The sequence below is a fragment of the Sylvia atricapilla genome, chromosome Z, assembly GCF_009819655.1.
Source record: "Sylvia atricapilla isolate bSylAtr1 chromosome Z, bSylAtr1.pri, whole genome shotgun sequence".
Classification (NCBI taxonomy): domain Eukaryota; kingdom Metazoa; phylum Chordata; class Aves; order Passeriformes; family Sylviidae; genus Sylvia; species Sylvia atricapilla.
In genome coordinates this window covers 60,956,295-60,974,754 of record NC_089174.1, presented here as the reverse complement: position 1 = coordinate 60,974,754, position 18,460 = coordinate 60,956,295, and the positions used below count along the sequence as shown (strand labels likewise).

Sequence of the window (18,460 nt, the reverse complement as noted above, 5' to 3'; positions counted from 1 at the left end):
TACCAGCAATGGTGTGGCCAGCAGGACCAGGGCAGGGATTGTCCCCCTGTACTGGGCACTGGTGAGGCCACAGCTCAAATCCTGCGTTCTGTTCTGGGCCCTGCTCTGCAAGAAGGACATGGAGCTGCTGGGGCATGTCCAGATGAAGGGAAGTGGAGCTTGTGAAGGGTCTGGAGCACAAGTCCTGTGAGAAGAGCTGAGGGGGCTGGAGAAGAGGAGGCTCAGTGGCACATTGTAACTCTTCAACTGCCTGAAAGGAGGGTGTAGCCAGGTGGGGGTTGGCCTCTTCTCCCTCCTAAGAAGTAACCAGACAAGAGGAAATGGCCTCAAGCTGTGCCAGGGGAGGTTTAGGTTGGATATCAGGAAGATTTTCTTCGTTGAAAGGGTTGTCAAGCATTGGGATGGACTGCCCACAGAAGTGTTGGAGTCACCATACGTGGAAGTGTTTAAGAAATTACTGTCGTGGCACCTAGTGCTGTAAGTTATTTGGCAGGGTGGTGACAGTCAGAGGTTGAACTCAATGATTTTGGAAGTCTTTTCCAACCTTAATGATTCTGTGATTCTGTGAAATAGAATCCAGTAATTTTCAGTTTCACCTACAGCCAAGATACAGAGAAGTCTAAGTCTGCAGAATATACCAGAGTATTACTACCAATGCAATAGCAGATCCACTCATAGAAGTGGATATAGCTTTCCATATGACTTCTGCTCTCTTGTCTTCTTTTGCAAGCAGACTGAAGATAAAAGAGCAAGGAGTAGTTCTGTCTTACATGTAAATTGGAGAGAAAAAATACAAATGGCTATTGCATCTGGTGGTTTGACAGATATTCCAGGAAAGGATAAGTAAACACTGCCTCCTCCTTAATGATTAGTTAATTATTAAGAGAAATTTAAAGGAAAAAAGTAATTTCAGGGTTTTTTTTTAACTGAATGTTGTATGCAAGGGTATTAAGGGCAATGTGGCACAGTGACTTCCAGCTGCTCCCCTTAGCAGTAGAGCTGTTGATACAGCAACTTGTTACACAGGATAAGTTTTTTTTCTTAAGTTTCTAAGGGGACAAAACTGGATGGTGCAGAAATAAGTGTCAATAAGGAGATTGTCTCTCCCTGCTCCTTCTGGCTCACTGAAATTTCTGTATGCTGGCAAAAAAAAAGACTTTTTTTAAATTGAAATCAAAATGTAAAAAATACAGGCAGCTAATCTGGGTTTCTCACTGCAGTATATAGACATTTCCTGAAGACAGCAGTACAAGTGCTCAACCTTCTTGGCAAGCTTTCTTTAAATGAAAGGAAAACACTGTAGTCATGGCTGCTGCTTATATTGTTCATGTATAGTAAGGGGAAAACTTCACAAATTCTACAATGACCATCTTTTTTCGACTCAAATGTGTCTCAATATTCATAATGCTAAAACTGGATGTGCAGATGCAGTCCAAGGTATATCAACACCCCAGCTCTTTAGCTCTTTACAGTCACTGATAAAGGAGATTGGAATCTGCATTACTAAGACTCAGCTACTTCAGACATTTCTCAGGCAGAGTTGTTTGTTCCTCAGCTTTTGCTAACTCTTGAAACTCCAACTCTGATAAGTATTTAAAAAGGGCTGGGAGGCTGGGAGGATTCACAGAAAAATAACAAAGTCTGCATTCCCCGGGCTGTTAAAAAGTATGTACTAGAGGTTTGTATTTCCAGTTATCTAGTGAATAAACACAAGAGCTTGTCAGAGACCAGAATCTCATGAAAAAGAATCCAGTTGCTACAATAAAAACTGCTACAGTAATATGCCAAAGTTAATATTTTGACTACTGGAAATCATGTCACTGGCATCAGTGAGCACTTGTTTTCAAAGATAGTAGAAAAGATAAATTCACTGGTCAGGATCATCTAGCTACACATTTACCAGACTACACTTAATCTGTTCAGTATCTGCTGTCTTTTTACTGTTAAAGTCTTACAGGATCATGCAAAGACAAGGCTTTACCAAGTTGGAACTCCATTTCCCATGCCTGCAATACTGTTGTTCTGAGAGCCAAAATACAAACATAATACTTGCTTAGATAATTTGCCCTGGTACTAAGTGTAATTTATGGTAAAATCAATCTCTCTGCAAGTAAACAAGAAGCTAACCTATCCATAAGATCAATTTCCATACACACCAGCTCTGGTCTGAAATAGCTTTTTGCAGACCAGTAGACATTGATCTTCACAGCTTCTGGCTAGCTCTAGCCAGGTACATGTTCAAGAAATGTGTTTTCATGTCCTTGTCATTTACTGACTGAGTAAATCAGTCAATGTGCTTTCTAATTAAGCTGTGTTCTGAAACGTGTTTCCTTCACCAATCAATACTGCAAACATATTTTCCAAATGAAAGACACAAGAGTACTTGCTTTTGTTAAAGACACTTACTGTATTTTTTTAATTAATTATACTTAGTATAAAAAAATACAGCATTAAAGTGATAACCACAGGCAACAAAATTTTACCATAATGTGAGTGAGGGACAGCACTGGACTTTAATTTTTGATGAGTCTGTTAGATTACTTGGACAAATCCTTGATTGCAGATTCTCATGTTAAGAATGAGCTATGACAGATGAGCAGAAGTTTGACCTATTTTCACCTGGAGTTGGCAGCATCTTTCTGGCTCACATCTGGCAACTTGGTTTGAAGGAAAGCATAGATATGTGGCCAGATCTTATTGGTTTCTGTTCCAGAAAAGGATTTCAATAACCCTTTTTTCCTAAGGAAGAAAAAGAAGAAATCATTACAAGTGTCAAATTGTTTAATTATTCCAAAATCTCCACCTCACTTGAAGATTACCCTGGCAGGAGTGTGGAAATATGCATGTGATGTAACTCATCAGATGAGCTGTAGCTTTGGAAATGGAGGTGTGACATTCATTACTCTGTTCCTCAAACAGTTAGCTACTGACCAAATTAGCTCATAAAACTGATGGCTGTCTGCAGAGCACTTAATCACAAGCAGGGTAAAGTAGCAATGTCATCCCACAGCGCATGCTGAACAGCTGTTGTCCAGATGACTGTGACTGAGGTGTTAGAAGGCTGCACATCATGGGTCAAAGAATGTGCATCAGGACAAGCAAAATTGGCAGGCACAAGTAACTTATTCTGAATTAGCTGCATGAGCTAGTTTTTATCTGTCAAGTATGTTATTACCAGTAATAACAGTTTAGGCATTTCTTACTCTGGTGCTCTGAAGCATTTTCACTTCAGAAATCTAACAAAATTAGGAATATCATTGTCAATCTAGAAAAACTTCTTCAAAATCTAACCACACCAAAGATGGAACTTCTAGTTTTCTGCTCAACAGTCCTGGAAGAATACAGTGAAGGGTGGGGAATATGGAAATACAAGACAATCATTGATGTTTTCAGTCTCATTTCTTTGTCTAGGCAAGGGAAGACTAAAGCTCTACATGGTGACCTACTATATATATCTATGTATTAGCAGTATGATACTTGCCGCTTTCCATTAAGAGGAACATTGTGTACAAATTTTATTCTTAAAAGAACTAGCAATTTGTTTCCACTCCACAATGCAAATGACAATTCTGAATTAGCTATTTATTCCCAGAGAGTCTTTCCTAGCTGGGTCCAATCACAGTCCTGTTCTTAGAACAACCACATTTAAATCCTCATTAACAGTTTCTCTATTTGTGTATCACTTCTTAACCCCTTGCACTTGTTGAAGAGCTTCTACTTACACATCCAGAAAACAAAATACTGTAAACTCTTGCAAAAACAAGGAACTGCCTCTGTTACCTCACTCACCAGAACTGTTGTTGCTCAGATCAGTACTATGATATGTTGAATAACGTATAGCATACTTTATAAGCTAAATGTGGCTGCCTGCAGTGACAGGTTCCAGAAGGTGTCATAGAACACTGGAAAACCATACTCATTGTATGGAGTTGATTTCTTACTGAGTTCCTGAAAGTTACACAGCTATTGACACCACACTCACTGTTGTGGTATAATATATTGTGTAATTGGAGAGATCTGTTCTTATGCTGATGCACAATGAGATTTTGGAATGTGAAAGAACAGATTTTACTACTTACCGATAATATTCTAGAACAGGTTTTGTTTGTGCATCATAAGCCTGCAGCCTCTTGCTGACAGTCTCTGGCTTGTCATCATCACGCTGAACAAGTGGCTCGCCAGTGATGTCGTCAATGCCCTAATCATGGTAAAAAGCAAAAGCTGGAGTATACTTATTACTTCTGTTTAAGCATGGTTTGTGTGATTTTCTATTTAAATTATGATCAATTTTTACTTAATCAGGGTGTAGATTTCTGCTTATGAAGAGAGAGGTTGCTGCATGCGTTCTTATCTGGAATGTAAATTGTTGACTTTCCAGTAAAACAGTCTGCTGGTTAAAAATATTTTCTCAGTATTGCCAATGAATATTAGTTCATAGTAACTTCATTAATTTGTCCTCTGGACAATTTGTAGAATGGGGAGTATGAAGTCAAAACCTTAACGTACAAGCAAAAACAATATTGTTGGTACACGTTCCTGTATAACAGGAAACAAAGAGACCAAGTGGACTTTCATTTGACAGTACTAGAATGGGCAAAGGAGTTAATGGCCCTTTGATTTTAAGTTGCAACATGGAAAAGTTGTCATTTAGCAACAGCTGTACAAAAAAATGGCATAAGAGTCAGCTGAAGCTTTTCTTACAGAGGCAGGGACCTAATGTGTGAACTTTTGTTCCTACTAAGTAAGCAAGCATTTTGCAGGTCTATTAAAATAGACACAACCGTATTTCACCTGTTTAGCTCTATTTTGTGTTTTCACTTTAAGTATTGCAGTCCACTGTGTTGTGGTAAGTCTGCTAATTAGTGAAAGGTAAAGTAGCTCCTAATAGCAGAACTCTGGCAGCTCAAGCCTACTCTGGTAAGTCTGGTAATTCTCTGTTCCATCTTGTCCATGCTCTTCTGCAATTGAAAATAACCGTGATTTTAAACACCTTGTTTTAAACAAAACAAAGGCAATATTTTCAGTTTCTCACTTCAGTGCTTACCTGGTATTTCAAGCTGGCCTCTTTTCCTGAAACACTGAAATCGAGAAACTACAGGGCCTGCTGTGCTTCTGATGTAAATTAATAGAGCTTCCAGGTGAAATGTGATGCCACAACAGCTAAATTATTTAGAGTTAAGGATGAAATACAGTTTTAGCTGAGTTGTGCTAAAGCAAATCCTTGTTTTTAAGAAGTTTAAGGTAACAATGTGCAGTCTTTATCTTCAAGCTCCTCTTTAGGATATCTCAACTCATAAGTTCTTTAATCTGTTGAAAAGCTTCCCTTACTTGAAAGTTTCTACATCCAGTTTTGTAGTACAGGAGCTCTTCCCTTGAAAATACCCATCCCGGTTAAATATAAACACAGGGAAAGCATTAAGCGGATTTCTCTGACTGGTGGTTTGGTGTTTCTTATATATAAATATAGGAACATTCTTATTGGTGTTTCCTGCTGCGGAGGAAGAAAAAGAAAGCTACATTTTGGATTGTACAGGCTGCAAACAGGCTAAGACCACGCCCAGATCCCGTGCCGTTGTGCAAGGTAGAGAGTATTCCAGATCAGTGAGCAGTTTAAACAAGAGCTTATAAAACACCGTTCTGTTCTGCAGGGACGTTGTCCATCAGCTTGTGGCTCTACCAGGTCACTAACGTACCCTCATACCAGCCAAGTGTTACCGGGAAAATTCTGTGCTCCCAAGAAATGAAATGAGCCTTTTTCTTCTGAGCTGCTCCAACAACATACAAACAACATTTTACTGCAGCTAGCAAATGCAAAGTAGCAGTTATGTAGTGCCAACACCAATGCATATTGCTTACCTGCACTTTGGGAGGATTGAATTCAAGATTGTAGACTCTGCCACTGGCGGGGTGGATCCAGCGTGCTGTAAGCCGACACTTTATGGTCTCAAATGGCACATCTAGGTCAATCACAGTGTCTATGTCACATTCTTTATCAAGGGCTTCTGCCTGAGCAACTGTTCTGGGGAAACCTTTTTAAAGGAAACAACTTCATAAAATTCCAAAAGCAGAGTTATAGCAAAAAATTACCTGGATTGAGTAATTAGAGAAAATAATTGGCAAAAAACCCAAAAAGAATTTTCATATTCTGTAAAGATGGAAGAGGCATCAGATTTTCCAATTTTAACTTTTTTAATGCCTCCCAGCTTTCATTTCTTCATATTAGCTAATCATCTTCCAAAAGTGCAACAAGTAAGTGCAAAACCCCCCCCATATTCATATATACCACTACACTGCATAAAAGCACTGCATACACATTTGGAATAATAAAAGTTCTAATGGAAAGTTTCTCTCAGAAGTCGGAACAACCTAGAAACATTTGTGACATCTCTTACTTTCACCGGTGGCCATAACAAACCCGTTTTATTCAGTTGCAGTAAGCCAAATATATTTACCAGAGGCAGTCCAAGATTTATAAGGGTCTTAAAAGTTTTAGTGTATCAAACTGTCCTCAGATATGATTGTGAGAACACTCAGACTGATCAGGAAGGAACCTGTCTCTTCAAAGACGCTGCATTTTGCCCCGTGAACTCTGTGGCTCCCTATTCTATGCCTGAAAATATTAGATAAATCAAGTGGAACTTAAGGGAGGTGCAGTGGGAACAAAGAACAAGAAAGCTAAGGTCTCCACAAAGAATTTGAAATTAAACACAAGATGTTCAGTGGTCAAAGCTACTGCAGAACACACAATTGCATCCTGTATTCACTGAAAAAAATTTCCTCAGAAAGATCTAGCATAGTCTCATGTTCTTGAGTAGCTTGTAATTTGCATCATACTGTTCAAGTAAACTTCTCCATAAAAGAAAGTACTAATAGGTACAAACTTATATAACTCTTGAATAATGTTGATCTGTCCATTGTACAAGTAAGGAAAAATATTACAAATAGACAGAGTTGATTAACTCAGATTGAGTGCTTGCTTGTGCGTTAAGTCTCTTGCACCTAGTTTGTATCACAGTCATGAGCTGCCCTCATCCTGTTTCTCCACATTCACATTATCTCATGGAAGTGCTTCTTTCACATTATCTCATGGAAGTGCTTCTAAATGTTAAGAGCAGAGGAAGAGCCAGGTCTTCAACACTGCTGTTGAACACTGTTCAAAAACTGCTGTTCTTTCTTACTATTAGCAGCCACCATGCTTCTAAGTTATGCAACTGGAAAATAAGTTTTCTTGGGACTGAGTAATGAGAAAATTCCTCAAAATTGAAGTGCCTTTACAAAAGCATTTCATTGAAACTGAACTGGCATTTTCTACATAGTGTTTTCTCTATACAGAAGAAGATCTGCAACATGTGATGAATTAGGAAGATTTCAGGAACACAGAGAAAAATGCTCCAGATTATACAGCACATAACTCAATTGATTATACCCACAGACACATACGACTCAGACTACTACATCTGCTATGACTCTAGAAGCCACCAGCCTATTGTAAGGCAGTAAGTGGGTGTTTGGCTAAGTGAGCATACAAGCAGTTCAGCAGCTCTGCTTTGAGCTAACTGACCCTGTCTGTTCTGCATTGCAGTTACCAAACTAAGGATTTCAGATTAACATACTTCAACAGAACAGTGTTGTTCCTGCAAAGCCCATTATGGCAGAGCTATCCCTAGTGTAATTCACTGAGTCTCATTACAAATGCTGATGCCAACACAATTTCTGCTCCAAAAGTTTAAAGGCAGGAGCATGTTAACATGCAGCAGAAACTGATTTATTCTCATATGGCCTCAACACAATCCTCCTGCTGAGAGTTGCCAGTGGGCACAGCTATACAGGTACACATCCAGATCCACAAGACTAGAACTGTGTGTACATGGGACCTGGAACTAAAGAAAAAAAAAAAAAAATCTGCTGTTCTTTGCTTTATTGTTTAGGTTTCGTTGTACTGTCCACTGTGGGAATGAAGCCTTTATCTCAGGGAAGAACCCAATTGTGACTAAAGCTACCAGAACATATCCTACTGTACATAGAAGCAACTGTATAAATATAACTATATATGTATATAAATATATCTATATAAATATATATAACTAAAATAAAGCACTCAGGGACAGAGACCACTGGATTTTTCACTGTCTCAAAATAGAAAGCCACACCAATAACTTTTTTGTTCTAGCTAGTGAGACAGGTTGTGACTACAGTCTGGAAAAACACAAATCCAGCCTAGACAATATTCTTCTGCTGGGCATCCAGCTGTACTCCCATGGGCTGGAATAACAAGAGCCATCCAATTCATGAAGACAGCAGCAAAAGTATTTTCTCTCTACTGTCAATGCTGAAGCAAGGAGCTTACACTGCAGAACTGCAAAACAGTTCACTCTGGAGAACAGAAACACACAGCAAATGAAGGAGACCTTTTAGGGAAACTGAACAATGATTTTTATTACGCTCCACACTGCTGCAGTACTTTTCCGTACTTACCTTATTACTGCATCACATCCCTACCTTGCTATTTAAATAATTCGAAAGCCCCATCCTTCAAAAGTTTTCCATTCCCCAAAGACTTTGTTTTAAAAGACTTTAAAAAAGAAACTTCTCAATGCTTGTTTTAACAGGGAAATACCATCTAAATTATCATAAAAATACCAGAATTTCCAGTTTTGAAATTTTACTGCAACGTTGAACTATGCTTTTTAACATGAGTTAAATATCCCTGTAATGTTCTGATGGCAGGATACACCCAAAGCATCTGTCAGCCAAAGAGACTGGGGTAGACTATCTACTGCAAGTTTCACAAAAAACTGGCAAACAGTGACCAAAGCAGTCCCAAGTTTTCCAGAGCAGATTTTCTCTCCAAATACAGTGATATCCAACATGATAACTTACCATCCAATAGCCAGTTGTACCGGTCTAGACCTTTTATCTCATTCAGCATCAGTTGTGTCATAATATCATCTGGAATAAGCTGCCCTTGATCAATGTAGGACTTGGCAAGGATTCCCACTTCTGCAAAAGCAAAAGTCCATTACACTATCTCTGCCCTCCAGCAAGTGAAAAAAAAAAGCCCACAGGCCTGGCAAATTTTTTTTTTTTTTTTAATCACAATGACACAGGAAAATTGTAAACAAGACAGACAGCATGCTTGCCAAAATTAAAAAACATCCAGATGATCAGCTAGCGTCTGACCATGCAAATATGTATCAGATTAATTAGATCCAGCTTTAGGGCAAAACACACCTCTATCATCACACCTTTTGAATAAATTTACTAGTATGTATTTCAAATACAAAGTTCCAAAAACTAAAATGAGGAGAGGTCATTTGCAAGAGTCTTTAAAAAAAAAAAAAAAAAAAAAAAAGGATGCAAGTTTAACATATCAGCCTTCAGACTTCCTGAAAAGAAAGTTATTTTCTCAGCTTAGCAGCTAGTTACTAACTTACACTTAAGCTTCATTACAAACATAAATGCCTTTGGCATTTAAGAAAGCAGTCTGCAGTCGGATAGGCTTGCCAGATATGTATTTTTATGATTACTAGAGTTGCAAAAGGATGTTTATAGATGTTGTACACTATTTATGGGAGTACAGAAACACTAGTATTTTCCCATGGAACTGACTAACCTTTAGTACCAGTCATTTATCCCACAGGCTCACTAAAACTCCATCCATGCATCATAGTTACAGCTATCACACCATGTTCCTACATGGCAGGGAGTAGCATGCTGTAGTTCACCCAAATCATGGATATAGCCAGGAAGAAATTCAGTCACCTGGGTTGTGTCCTAGGCACAGTTTCCATATTTTTCATTTATAAAAATGAAAACTAGCCAATTACCCAAAAACCAAAATTACCCAATTATGTTAAGTAACCCAGAATAGGAGCTAAATACTGGTTTTATTGTGGATCCGCAGAAGCTTTTACTTGCAGTCAGTTAAGATCTAGTTACAGAAAACTAAAGAAGAAAAAATGGGATGGACTGACATACCCACACAAGATATGACCACTTTGCAGAAAGCAATGAAAAATGCCAGTCCCATCACTCAGTGCATAGAATGTGCAAGAGAGGCCCTTCTTCAGATGAGGCAACTGAAAAGCAGTACATGCCCTCAAATAATGCAAACAGTAGCTTTGTGATGAGAAAAAAAAACAATAAAGGAGCCGTTTCCCCTTACGGCCTGTTCACATCTTTAGTCAGGCTTTGAAAAGAACAAAGGCCATTTAGAAATAGGCACTGTGCACCTTGGCCAGACTTGAAAACATGCTCACTATATGGAAAACAGTCAGACTGTGGTGCCCGAGTCCTCCAGCACATCACAATCTGGAAACAAGGTGACTGTCTGCCTGGGTACAGAGTGTCTCTTCTTTTCCCTACCTCCCTTCTTCATGCCGCTTTGAACCATGTACCCTGCAGAAGTAGGCTGGAGAAGGAATAAATCATGTCTAGATGGTTTAATGTGTACTTGATGCTTGGCTCTGCTACTGATTTATGTCACAGCATTGCTCTTGCCACAATGACCTAAAAATATGTGCAAGGCAAAGTTCACGGGACAATTCTAACTTACTTTGGAAAGATTAGTGAGATTTTGAGCCCAGAAAGATTTAGAATATGGCTAGCTATTATTAGACCTCTAGAGCTTGAATAACATTGCCTTTTGCCCCTCCCTACAGAGCTCAGGTCATTTAGAAAATCACTATTCCAGAAGGAAAAAAATAGGCACAACCATACCCAAATAGTCTTATATGAGGACAAAAAGTTGGTGCACTAGCTCACAGGTCTTTTTCCACACACACTCCCCCTCCCCCGCCCTGCCACTGTTGGGAGTGGACTTCATGGAGTTTTGTACATTTTATTTAGTTCTGGTTTTTTTCAGGTTGGGTCTGAAACCACAGGCATGGCAATCTTCAGAATAACAGGTAACACAGGTTTCTTTCCTTTGTAGGCAATGACAGGTATCAGTGTTCCATGGTTTTACAAAGGAATGGCATGTTCTAACCACATTACAGCAACCAAGCTCTGGCCATAATCAGAAAATAACTACCTTAGCGTTACAGAGGTGGTCACAGACTCTCCACTGTTCAGAAGAACAGGATAATAACTGCAGAATGATAAAGACACTCATCTTCAACAGGACTTTTCAACAATGTCCATTTTCACAAGAAAGCAAATGCAAAATCTGCACCATATAACTACTGTTAACTAGTTAACTGTAGCTAATTTTTCAAGGGCTTTAACTGTCTTCAGTAAACATAACTCATTTACTGAAGAACTGGAAATTCCAGGACTTTTCTATTATAATCAAAACTCATTGGTCTTTGCCCTTGACTGAACTTGTCAAGGCTCTCTCAGTTGCCTCTCAGTAGTTCTCCTATTTTCAAGGTATTATCTAGTCCTGCTACCTCATACTTCTTCTAAACCCTCTGGGAACCATTTCTGTAACCAGTGACCACCTTTCAATGAAATTGCAATGGAGTTTCCTCTGGGTTTACTAGTGAGTGAGAAACTCCGTAGCAGATTCTGGTAAATTCTGCTGTAGTTAATTTAGAGCAGACTTCACCTCTTAACCTGTCCACCTGTCCTGACTTCTTTACTCATGTTTTAGATTTTAATGTGTCTGCTAAACTTCCATTTCACATATTTGCACTCCTTCACAGTCTTTCATCTGTCCAACCCACCTAGAATTATTTGTGTAATCACTTCTCTCTCCATCACTTCAGGTTCCTACCTCAATTCAAGTAATATAATATTTCCACTTGCAATTCCCTCTTCTCACACAACCTTCAGCATGATTCTGGTGCTCCATAGTCTTGAACAAAACCTAAAGTATTTAGTAAACATTGTAAGCCTCAAAGCACTTGGTAAAATAACATTTCCTTTGTATTCTTGGACTGGCTACCCACCACGTCTTACACTGAAAATTTGTAACAGAACAGTTTTATGACCCTCTAAATAAAAGCTTATGATTGTGCAACCAAATAGAAAGCGCATTAATATGATCAGGTATGTCTGTGTAGGTGTGCTCCTAGTAAATTCTTAACTTACAATATCTACAATATCAACTATAGTAAAGTCAGTCACTGTACTGAAGTCATTGTCCTTACTGAGTAAACAGGATTTGTGTGAAGATGTAGAAATCACATCACAACTGCTTCATCTTCAAACATGCTTACTAGTATTCAAAACTCAGACTGCAAATTACCTAGGTATAATAATACAGTGACACTCACAAGTGAATGCAATACTCTACAACTTGAAGTTGCTGGAAATAATAATATTCTCACTTAATCACATGCAGCCTGAGATGGTTCTTACAAGGTTTTTCACCCTGCTGTATGATAGAAGTGGAAGTCAGGAGGGAACCTTCCATCATTGCAAAAATCCACCAGAGACAGGACTGTGGTATCTCAGCTGAGGCAGAGGTCAAGCTAGGACTGTACAGCAAGAATAATTAATATCTTTACCTAGTATAAGCACCATTGTATGTAAACAGAGACCATGCTGAAACCTAAGCATGATATGAACTCATAAGACAAGAATCATTTTAAAAGCTAAAAAGCTATGCCGTTTGAAAATTTTGCCTTTTTTTTAGATTTTTTTATTATTATTTTAAAGCATCACTATGTTATGTATGCCAGCCCAGAACTAGGCTTAATTTTGGAATAGCTGTGTAACAATTCTAGTTACCTCTACTAGCCATCAAATGAACATCCAAAAAAGTCTGATTTCCCAAAACCCCTCCTCTTGCTCTGCCTGTTAAAATATGTGAATGTTTTTCTCTTTTAAGGTGCTTCCAGCTAGAGAAACCGTGAGAAACTACCAGAGCTATTAGAAACACGTACAAAAACCACTGGGTGCTTACAAAAAAGCACCCAAGACAAAGAAACAATGAGATGTAACAAAAGAAGGAAAATCGGATGACCCCAGATAACCCTCTTCGCGTTCATGAAGAGGCTGGCAAGTGACAGCGTGTGGAGGACCCATGGCTGCAGATACGAGGCCCACTTCAGTGGCCTCTGGCCTTCGGATGAGCTGTGTGAAGCCACCCAACCCCTGCCTGGGTGGAGGCACACAGAAGTGAGACTGGGGAACAGCAAAACCCCCTTAAAGAAGCGTCCTCCCTTCTGGGAGGGGAAGGGAGGGAAGGAGCGGGGCTGGGAGCAGGAATGTGTGTTGTGAGCGTGTCTCTCTTCCCCGGAGCCGAGCTGTGTCACTCGGGACCTCCCGCAGGACTGCGTGGGGACCGTTCCCGCGGGACGACGACAGGAAGAGGAATCGTCGCCGCCGCGCACACATCCCCACCCCCTTCCCATTCCCACCTGTCTTCTTCTGCATGTTGTCCCTCAGCAGGTCGCCGCTGGAGAGGTGCTTCACGCCGAAGTGTTTGATAATCCGAGCGGAGACAGTGCCTTTCCCGGAGCCCGGCGGCCCCATGATGACGGCGCGCAGCAGCGGCGGCACCACCATGCTGCTCCCGGCGCTCCTGCTGCTCCTCCTGCTGCTCCTGCCCCTCCTGCCCGCTCCTGTCGCGGGCCCGCAGGGGCGGCGGGAGAGCCGCCTTCCCGGGCAGCCTGCGCCGTCCTCTCAGGGAAACGCAGCGGCAGCTTCTCCGGCTGTCAATCAGGGGCAGGAAGGAAAGATCCTTTACGTAAGTGCACGGGGGAGGGAGGGATAAATGGATAACCATAATAAAATGATAACTAAAGCAAATTGCGTCTCAGAAGGTCGCATCAGGCCTCATTTAGGCATCACTGTTCAAACCTGCCCTTGACCACCTTCCCCGCACACCTCTGCCCAGGAGGCCCATTCTGGCTGCTCCTTAAGCCGTCAGCCCCTGCCTCCTATCTGTCACAGAATCGAAGAGCCGTTTGATTTGGAAAAGACCTTAAAGGTCGCCGAGCCCCACAAGTAAGCCAGCTTTGCCAGTCCATCCCTAAACCATGCCCCAAACTGACACAAGTCCACCTCTTAAATATCCCCAGAAATGGTGACTCCACCACTTCCCTGAACTACCATGAGGATTTCCCAAACTGAGCTGGGACATGGCTCCTTTATTTGACTGTCACCTGATGACTGCTTGGATGCTGACACATTCCATTGCTATCACTGCCCTGCCCAGGTGCCCTGAGGCTGTGGCTGACTTTGCTGTCCTCATTCGCCCCCATGCAACAGCCCTGCTCTTGCTGGTCTCTCACAAATAAGCTCTCACTGTCTAGCAGCAGGCAGTTACTTTTTAATGAGCTGTGCCTGAGTTTTGTTAATGATACTGGAATGTGAACAGCTGCAGGTTCTCCTTGTTCTGAGTAGTTTCTTCCAAACATCAAGTCCTTTCCCACTGATATGATTTGGTGATTCTCAGCTACAGCAGAACACAATGTTTTGGCTAAAACATTATATTGTCCCATTTCCTGAGTGTTCACAGTCATGTTCACTGCAGGAGAAGTCAATCTTCCTGCTAAAGATTCTGGAGGTGCTGATGGATCTCAACCACTGTACCAGAAAGATCACAGTGAAAAAGTGAGCAGAAAGCAGAGCTAGGGTCAAAACATAAATAAAACTCAGCCTCTTATTTTTAAACCTTGATTCATTTCAATAGTTTTACACTGAAACAAACAAAGCCATAAGAAAATATTCAAATTGGAATAAGTAAGTATTTCCTTATTTTGGAACAGTAAGGAAATGGGAGTATAGCCCCCAAACTCTCCAGTCAACAAAATTAATTGCCTTAACAATTAAGTAAAAAGGCACTGGCTTAGCTTGTAGAGCTTACTATAAGCATCAGTCTCATCACATTGAGAAATGTGAACCTTCCTAAATTAACATAGTAATACTTCTATTCCAGATTGTACTAGGACAGAAAGAGTGAAACATTCAGGGTTTTAGCAGCGTTCCCAGGGCAACACCTCCGTCTGCCAAAGCAGCACAGTCTTAAACAAAATTTGGCAACAAAAGCCATTTAAATGTTAGAAGCTACGCTGTTTGTTTTAAGCTTCACACTTCAGAGACTTCTGAATGGCAGAAGTCCACAAAATGTGTTGATAAATCTTCCTAAAGCAAACATATGAGAAAATGGAAAGTACTGTATAAAATACATATCCAGAAAACAACTAGACTTGTGAGAAAAATTGTTACCTCTAATCTCCAATGCTACCATGTATAAAATGCAATAATTTATCTGCCTGTTAAAAAGGAAGCCTGAGGTTCAGCACCTCTACAGGCCTATTAAGCAGCTCCGAATTCCAAAGGGAATGCTAAGCCAATCCCTTTGTTAAAGACTATTTAGAAACCTCTCTGAACTTCATGACAGATTCATGAGGAAGGGGTGGAAAAGGATAGAAAGGTAGTTCTTCTACACACACAGGTTCTTACTAACCTATGGCTTTTTTTAGAATGGAAGTGCAAACTTAGATTATAGAAAATAGGTAGTAAAAGAAATCATTGTTCCCCTTTCCTTCATTATGTTTCCTGAAGTCCAAATATCACCCTAGTAGTTTTGTGATTAGTTGTTACATACTCAGAAGTGGAAAAAGAAATAATGGGAGAAATCAGTCAATGGTTCACTAGTTTGTACACCAATGTTTACACAGCTACTCTGTATTTAAAGATGCATTTAAACCTGCAAGTGGTGTTTTTGGCAACCCTCATTATGATGTTTGTAAAATGACATTTTATCCTCTTCATTCAGACTTAATTATTCACATGTTAACAAAGTACCCAATGTTTATGTAACACAACTTGCACTGTATTCTGATTAATCTTTTCCACACATGTAGCCTACTCTTATAAATTAAGAACTTAATTCTTGTTTACTGAGTATAGAAGTAACCCTCATTGTGACTGAACAGTAATCAAAATCTTGTTTCAAACAAAACCGAATATTCATACTAATAAATAATCTTTCATATTACTCAGCATTTTTTCAAACATACAAAATGCTTTGGACAGGCTTTTTAAGCCTTAAAGCATCACAAGAGTAGGCTGCTTGTAAATCTAAATCCTTTCTTCTGAGTTTGATGCAGAATTCCTTTAGTACTGATGGGCAGCTTCTTCCCAAGTGAGAATCAAAAAACTTGGTGTCAAAATGAAGTGTTTACTTACATGAGGAAGAAGTCATAATATACTGTCTGACATAGTTTCTCACATAATTTTTCTACCTCATTTGGTGGAGGCATGGACAATTAGATGGGTGAAAATCTGGCTGGAAACGAAGTGTAGTGCTTAGTGCTTTGCACCTGACCAAAAGTTGTTAATGAGTGTGTTTTTCCAGGGCCTGTCCTAGCTCCTTGTTTTGTGTAGCGTATGTAAACAACCCTGGAAGAAGAGAGAGTGCACCCTCATCAATTTTGTGAGTAACACCAAACTATGTGTCCTGAACACATGGGCTTAGTGGCAGCAGGTGGAGTTCTGCAAGAACAGGTGGGCAGAGAGGCCAAGAAGGACCCTGACAAAATTCAGATAAGGCAGGTACAAAGTCCTGCACCCAGGACATACTAACTGCTTCCAACAGTGCAGGCTAGTGACTGATCAGCAAGACAAAAGCTCTGCTGAAGAAGATTGGGAAGAACTGGTCTACAGCCAGCTAAGCACCATCCAGCATGGTGCCAGTAGTATCTTGAGCCATGTTAACAGGAAGGTAGCAGCTACCTCAGGGGAAACAGTTATCCCTTTGTATTAGGCACTCCTCAGGCCACATCTGTGTAGTGTGGCCAGTACTGGGTCCTTCAGTTGATCAGTTGGGGCAGGTTTAGCAGGAAGTGACCAAGATGATCAGGGGATGGAGAAGAGACACTGCCACAGACAGATGGAACCATGCTTGTTCAGACTGGAGAGAAGAGGGGTTCAGGAGAACCTAACAGCAGCCTTCCAGAACCCATGAGAAGTTTACTGAGGAAGGCAGGGACAGGCTGCTTATTAAGATGAGTTGCAGGACTCAGTAAGTTAGGCAGTGGAATCTAGGTATTAGTAGACTCAGCTCCCTGAGGTTTTTAAGACCCAACTGGATAAAGCCCTGAGCAACCCAGTCTGACCTTGCTTTGGTCCACAGATTGGGCTACAGATCTGGATTCCAACCTAAATAAGATTTGTCAAACAAGATACCCTATTAACCACATTTTTAAAAAAATGCATGAAATATTTATCCAATAAAGGCTAACATATATACACAACACAGTTGAAAATTCTCTCTTAAAAATATATATACCATAAAGTACACTTGAGGAACAATGTTTTTGGTTTTTTATTCGATATAGGCTGAAATACGTAGAATGAAATGTTGCTGTTGAACTGTTTCCTTTAAAGTACCAAAGACAAAACTCTTTACAAACCAAAAAGGTAGAACTGTGATTCCTTATTTAGATTTAAATAGTGTTTTATTGCAAAGATGGATATAACACTATCATTTTTGTGGTGTCACTCCTACTTTTATTAAAAAGCCTAATGAATTATTCCTCCCAAATGGCTGAGTATAGCAAATTAACACTTGCACATGGCATGGGTGATTCCAAAACTGTAAGTTTCCTAGGAAATGTGTATTCTTCAGACAGAAATTTATTGCCTGTACACCAAGCTTGTTACACTCAAAACCTTATTTATGACAAAGATTAAACATACCTTATTTATAAAGAGAAAAATTTATTAACATAGCTGCAATCCCAACAGGCTCATTCAAGAATTACTAATTCAGATGTAATTGTTACAGAAAGGTTATGCTAAATTACCATTATTAAGTTTTATATTTAATATATAAATAATTAATTGCTGCACACACACTTCTTAGTTTTTCCCATTGTCCTGGTGTTGTGTTTACCCCTCTCCCCTCCTTGCCTAGGCCCCAAGGTCATGGTCTCACTCAGGTGAGGGGGGTGAGGTCATGGTGAGTCATCAGCATCTGGAGTCTCTCGACAGGAAGAATGCCATGCTTCTATTGACAGCTTCTTCTTCATCTCCCCAGGGCTCACTAGGAATTATTTTTGTATGCTTTCTAATACAATTTTACACCTTGCTTTCTCTTTACTAGTCTGCAGCTCTACATTAAAACTGAGTTTACTATATATAGTACCTTCCATATATATTAGATAGTTCTTTTGTCTTTTCTGCTAAACCAGTTGTGTCCAGCTCCAGGCCTGCATCCAAGAAAAGAAACAATTAATATAAGAAAAATAAATTTGCCATAGAAAGTCTGTTAAAACTGCTCTCACAATTAAAGAAGCAAACCAAAGCCAGAGGAAAGAACATTCAGACTGCAAATCTGACAAGCTTCTGTTCTGATGCCTTGGAAACTCAGTAAAAGGCTTATGTCCTGTTACAAGCATTGGCAATACTTTGTTGCAGTCATAAGTTGATAATATTCAAATACAGAACTTTACCTATGTGAAAAATATTTCTCTTGTCCCAGTGGTTCTTTTGAGCTGTATTTGGAGTTTGTAATTTTAGTAGTATAAAAAGCACTCATCACAGATTTTGTAAACATCCC

General features: G+C 39.9%; 2 protein-coding genes across 13 annotated transcripts in view; one reads left to right on the top strand and one right to left on the bottom strand.

Annotated features, from left to right (window-relative positions):
• RCL1 (RNA terminal phosphate cyclase like 1) overlaps nucleotides 1–18,460 on the top strand; it is a 197,443-nt gene that overhangs the window by 141,175 nt on the left and 37,808 nt on the right. The gene's annotated exons all lie outside the window — the stretch shown is intronic.
• AK3 (adenylate kinase 3) lies at nucleotides 2,388–13,533 on the bottom strand. Of its 12 annotated transcripts, none has more exons than XM_066338926.1 (6): nucleotides 13,308–13,438; nucleotides 9,979–10,079; nucleotides 8,881–9,000; nucleotides 5,857–6,029; nucleotides 4,080–4,198; nucleotides 2,388–2,739 (listed from the first exon to the last, which is right to left on the bottom strand). In XM_066338926.1, the coding sequence occupies exons 2-6, from the start codon at nucleotides 10,028–10,030 to the stop codon at nucleotides 2,616–2,618; spliced, it is 588 nt and encodes a 195-aa protein (XP_066195023.1). In that variant the 5' UTR covers nucleotides 10,031–10,079; nucleotides 13,308–13,438; the 3' UTR covers nucleotides 2,388–2,615. The 12 variants fall into 12 exon arrangements, 6 of the variants coding, with proteins under 6 accessions (XP_066195023.1, XP_066195027.1, XP_066195025.1 ...); XM_066338930.1 differs by lacking the exon at nucleotides 9,979–10,079 and adding an exon at nucleotides 11,033–11,089 and having other exon boundaries at nucleotides 13,308–13,387; XM_066338928.1 differs by lacking the exon at nucleotides 13,308–13,438 and adding an exon at nucleotides 11,033–11,048.

Bases quoted from the DNA above. Each gene is read 5' to 3' on its own strand.
- AK3 (XM_066338924.1), bottom strand. From the start codon at position 13,455: ATGGTGGTGCCGCCGCTGCTGCGCGCCGTCATCATGGGGCCGCCGGGC. The intron at 6,030-8,880 runs GTAAGTTATCAT...TCCTTTAAAAAG, and splicing joins GTACAACTGGCTATTGGATG to GTTTCCCCAGAACAGTTGCT. The intron at 2,740-4,079 runs GTAAGTAGTAAA...TTTCTTCCTTAG, and splicing joins CCTGTTCTAGAATATTATCG to GAAAAAAGGGTTATTGAAAT.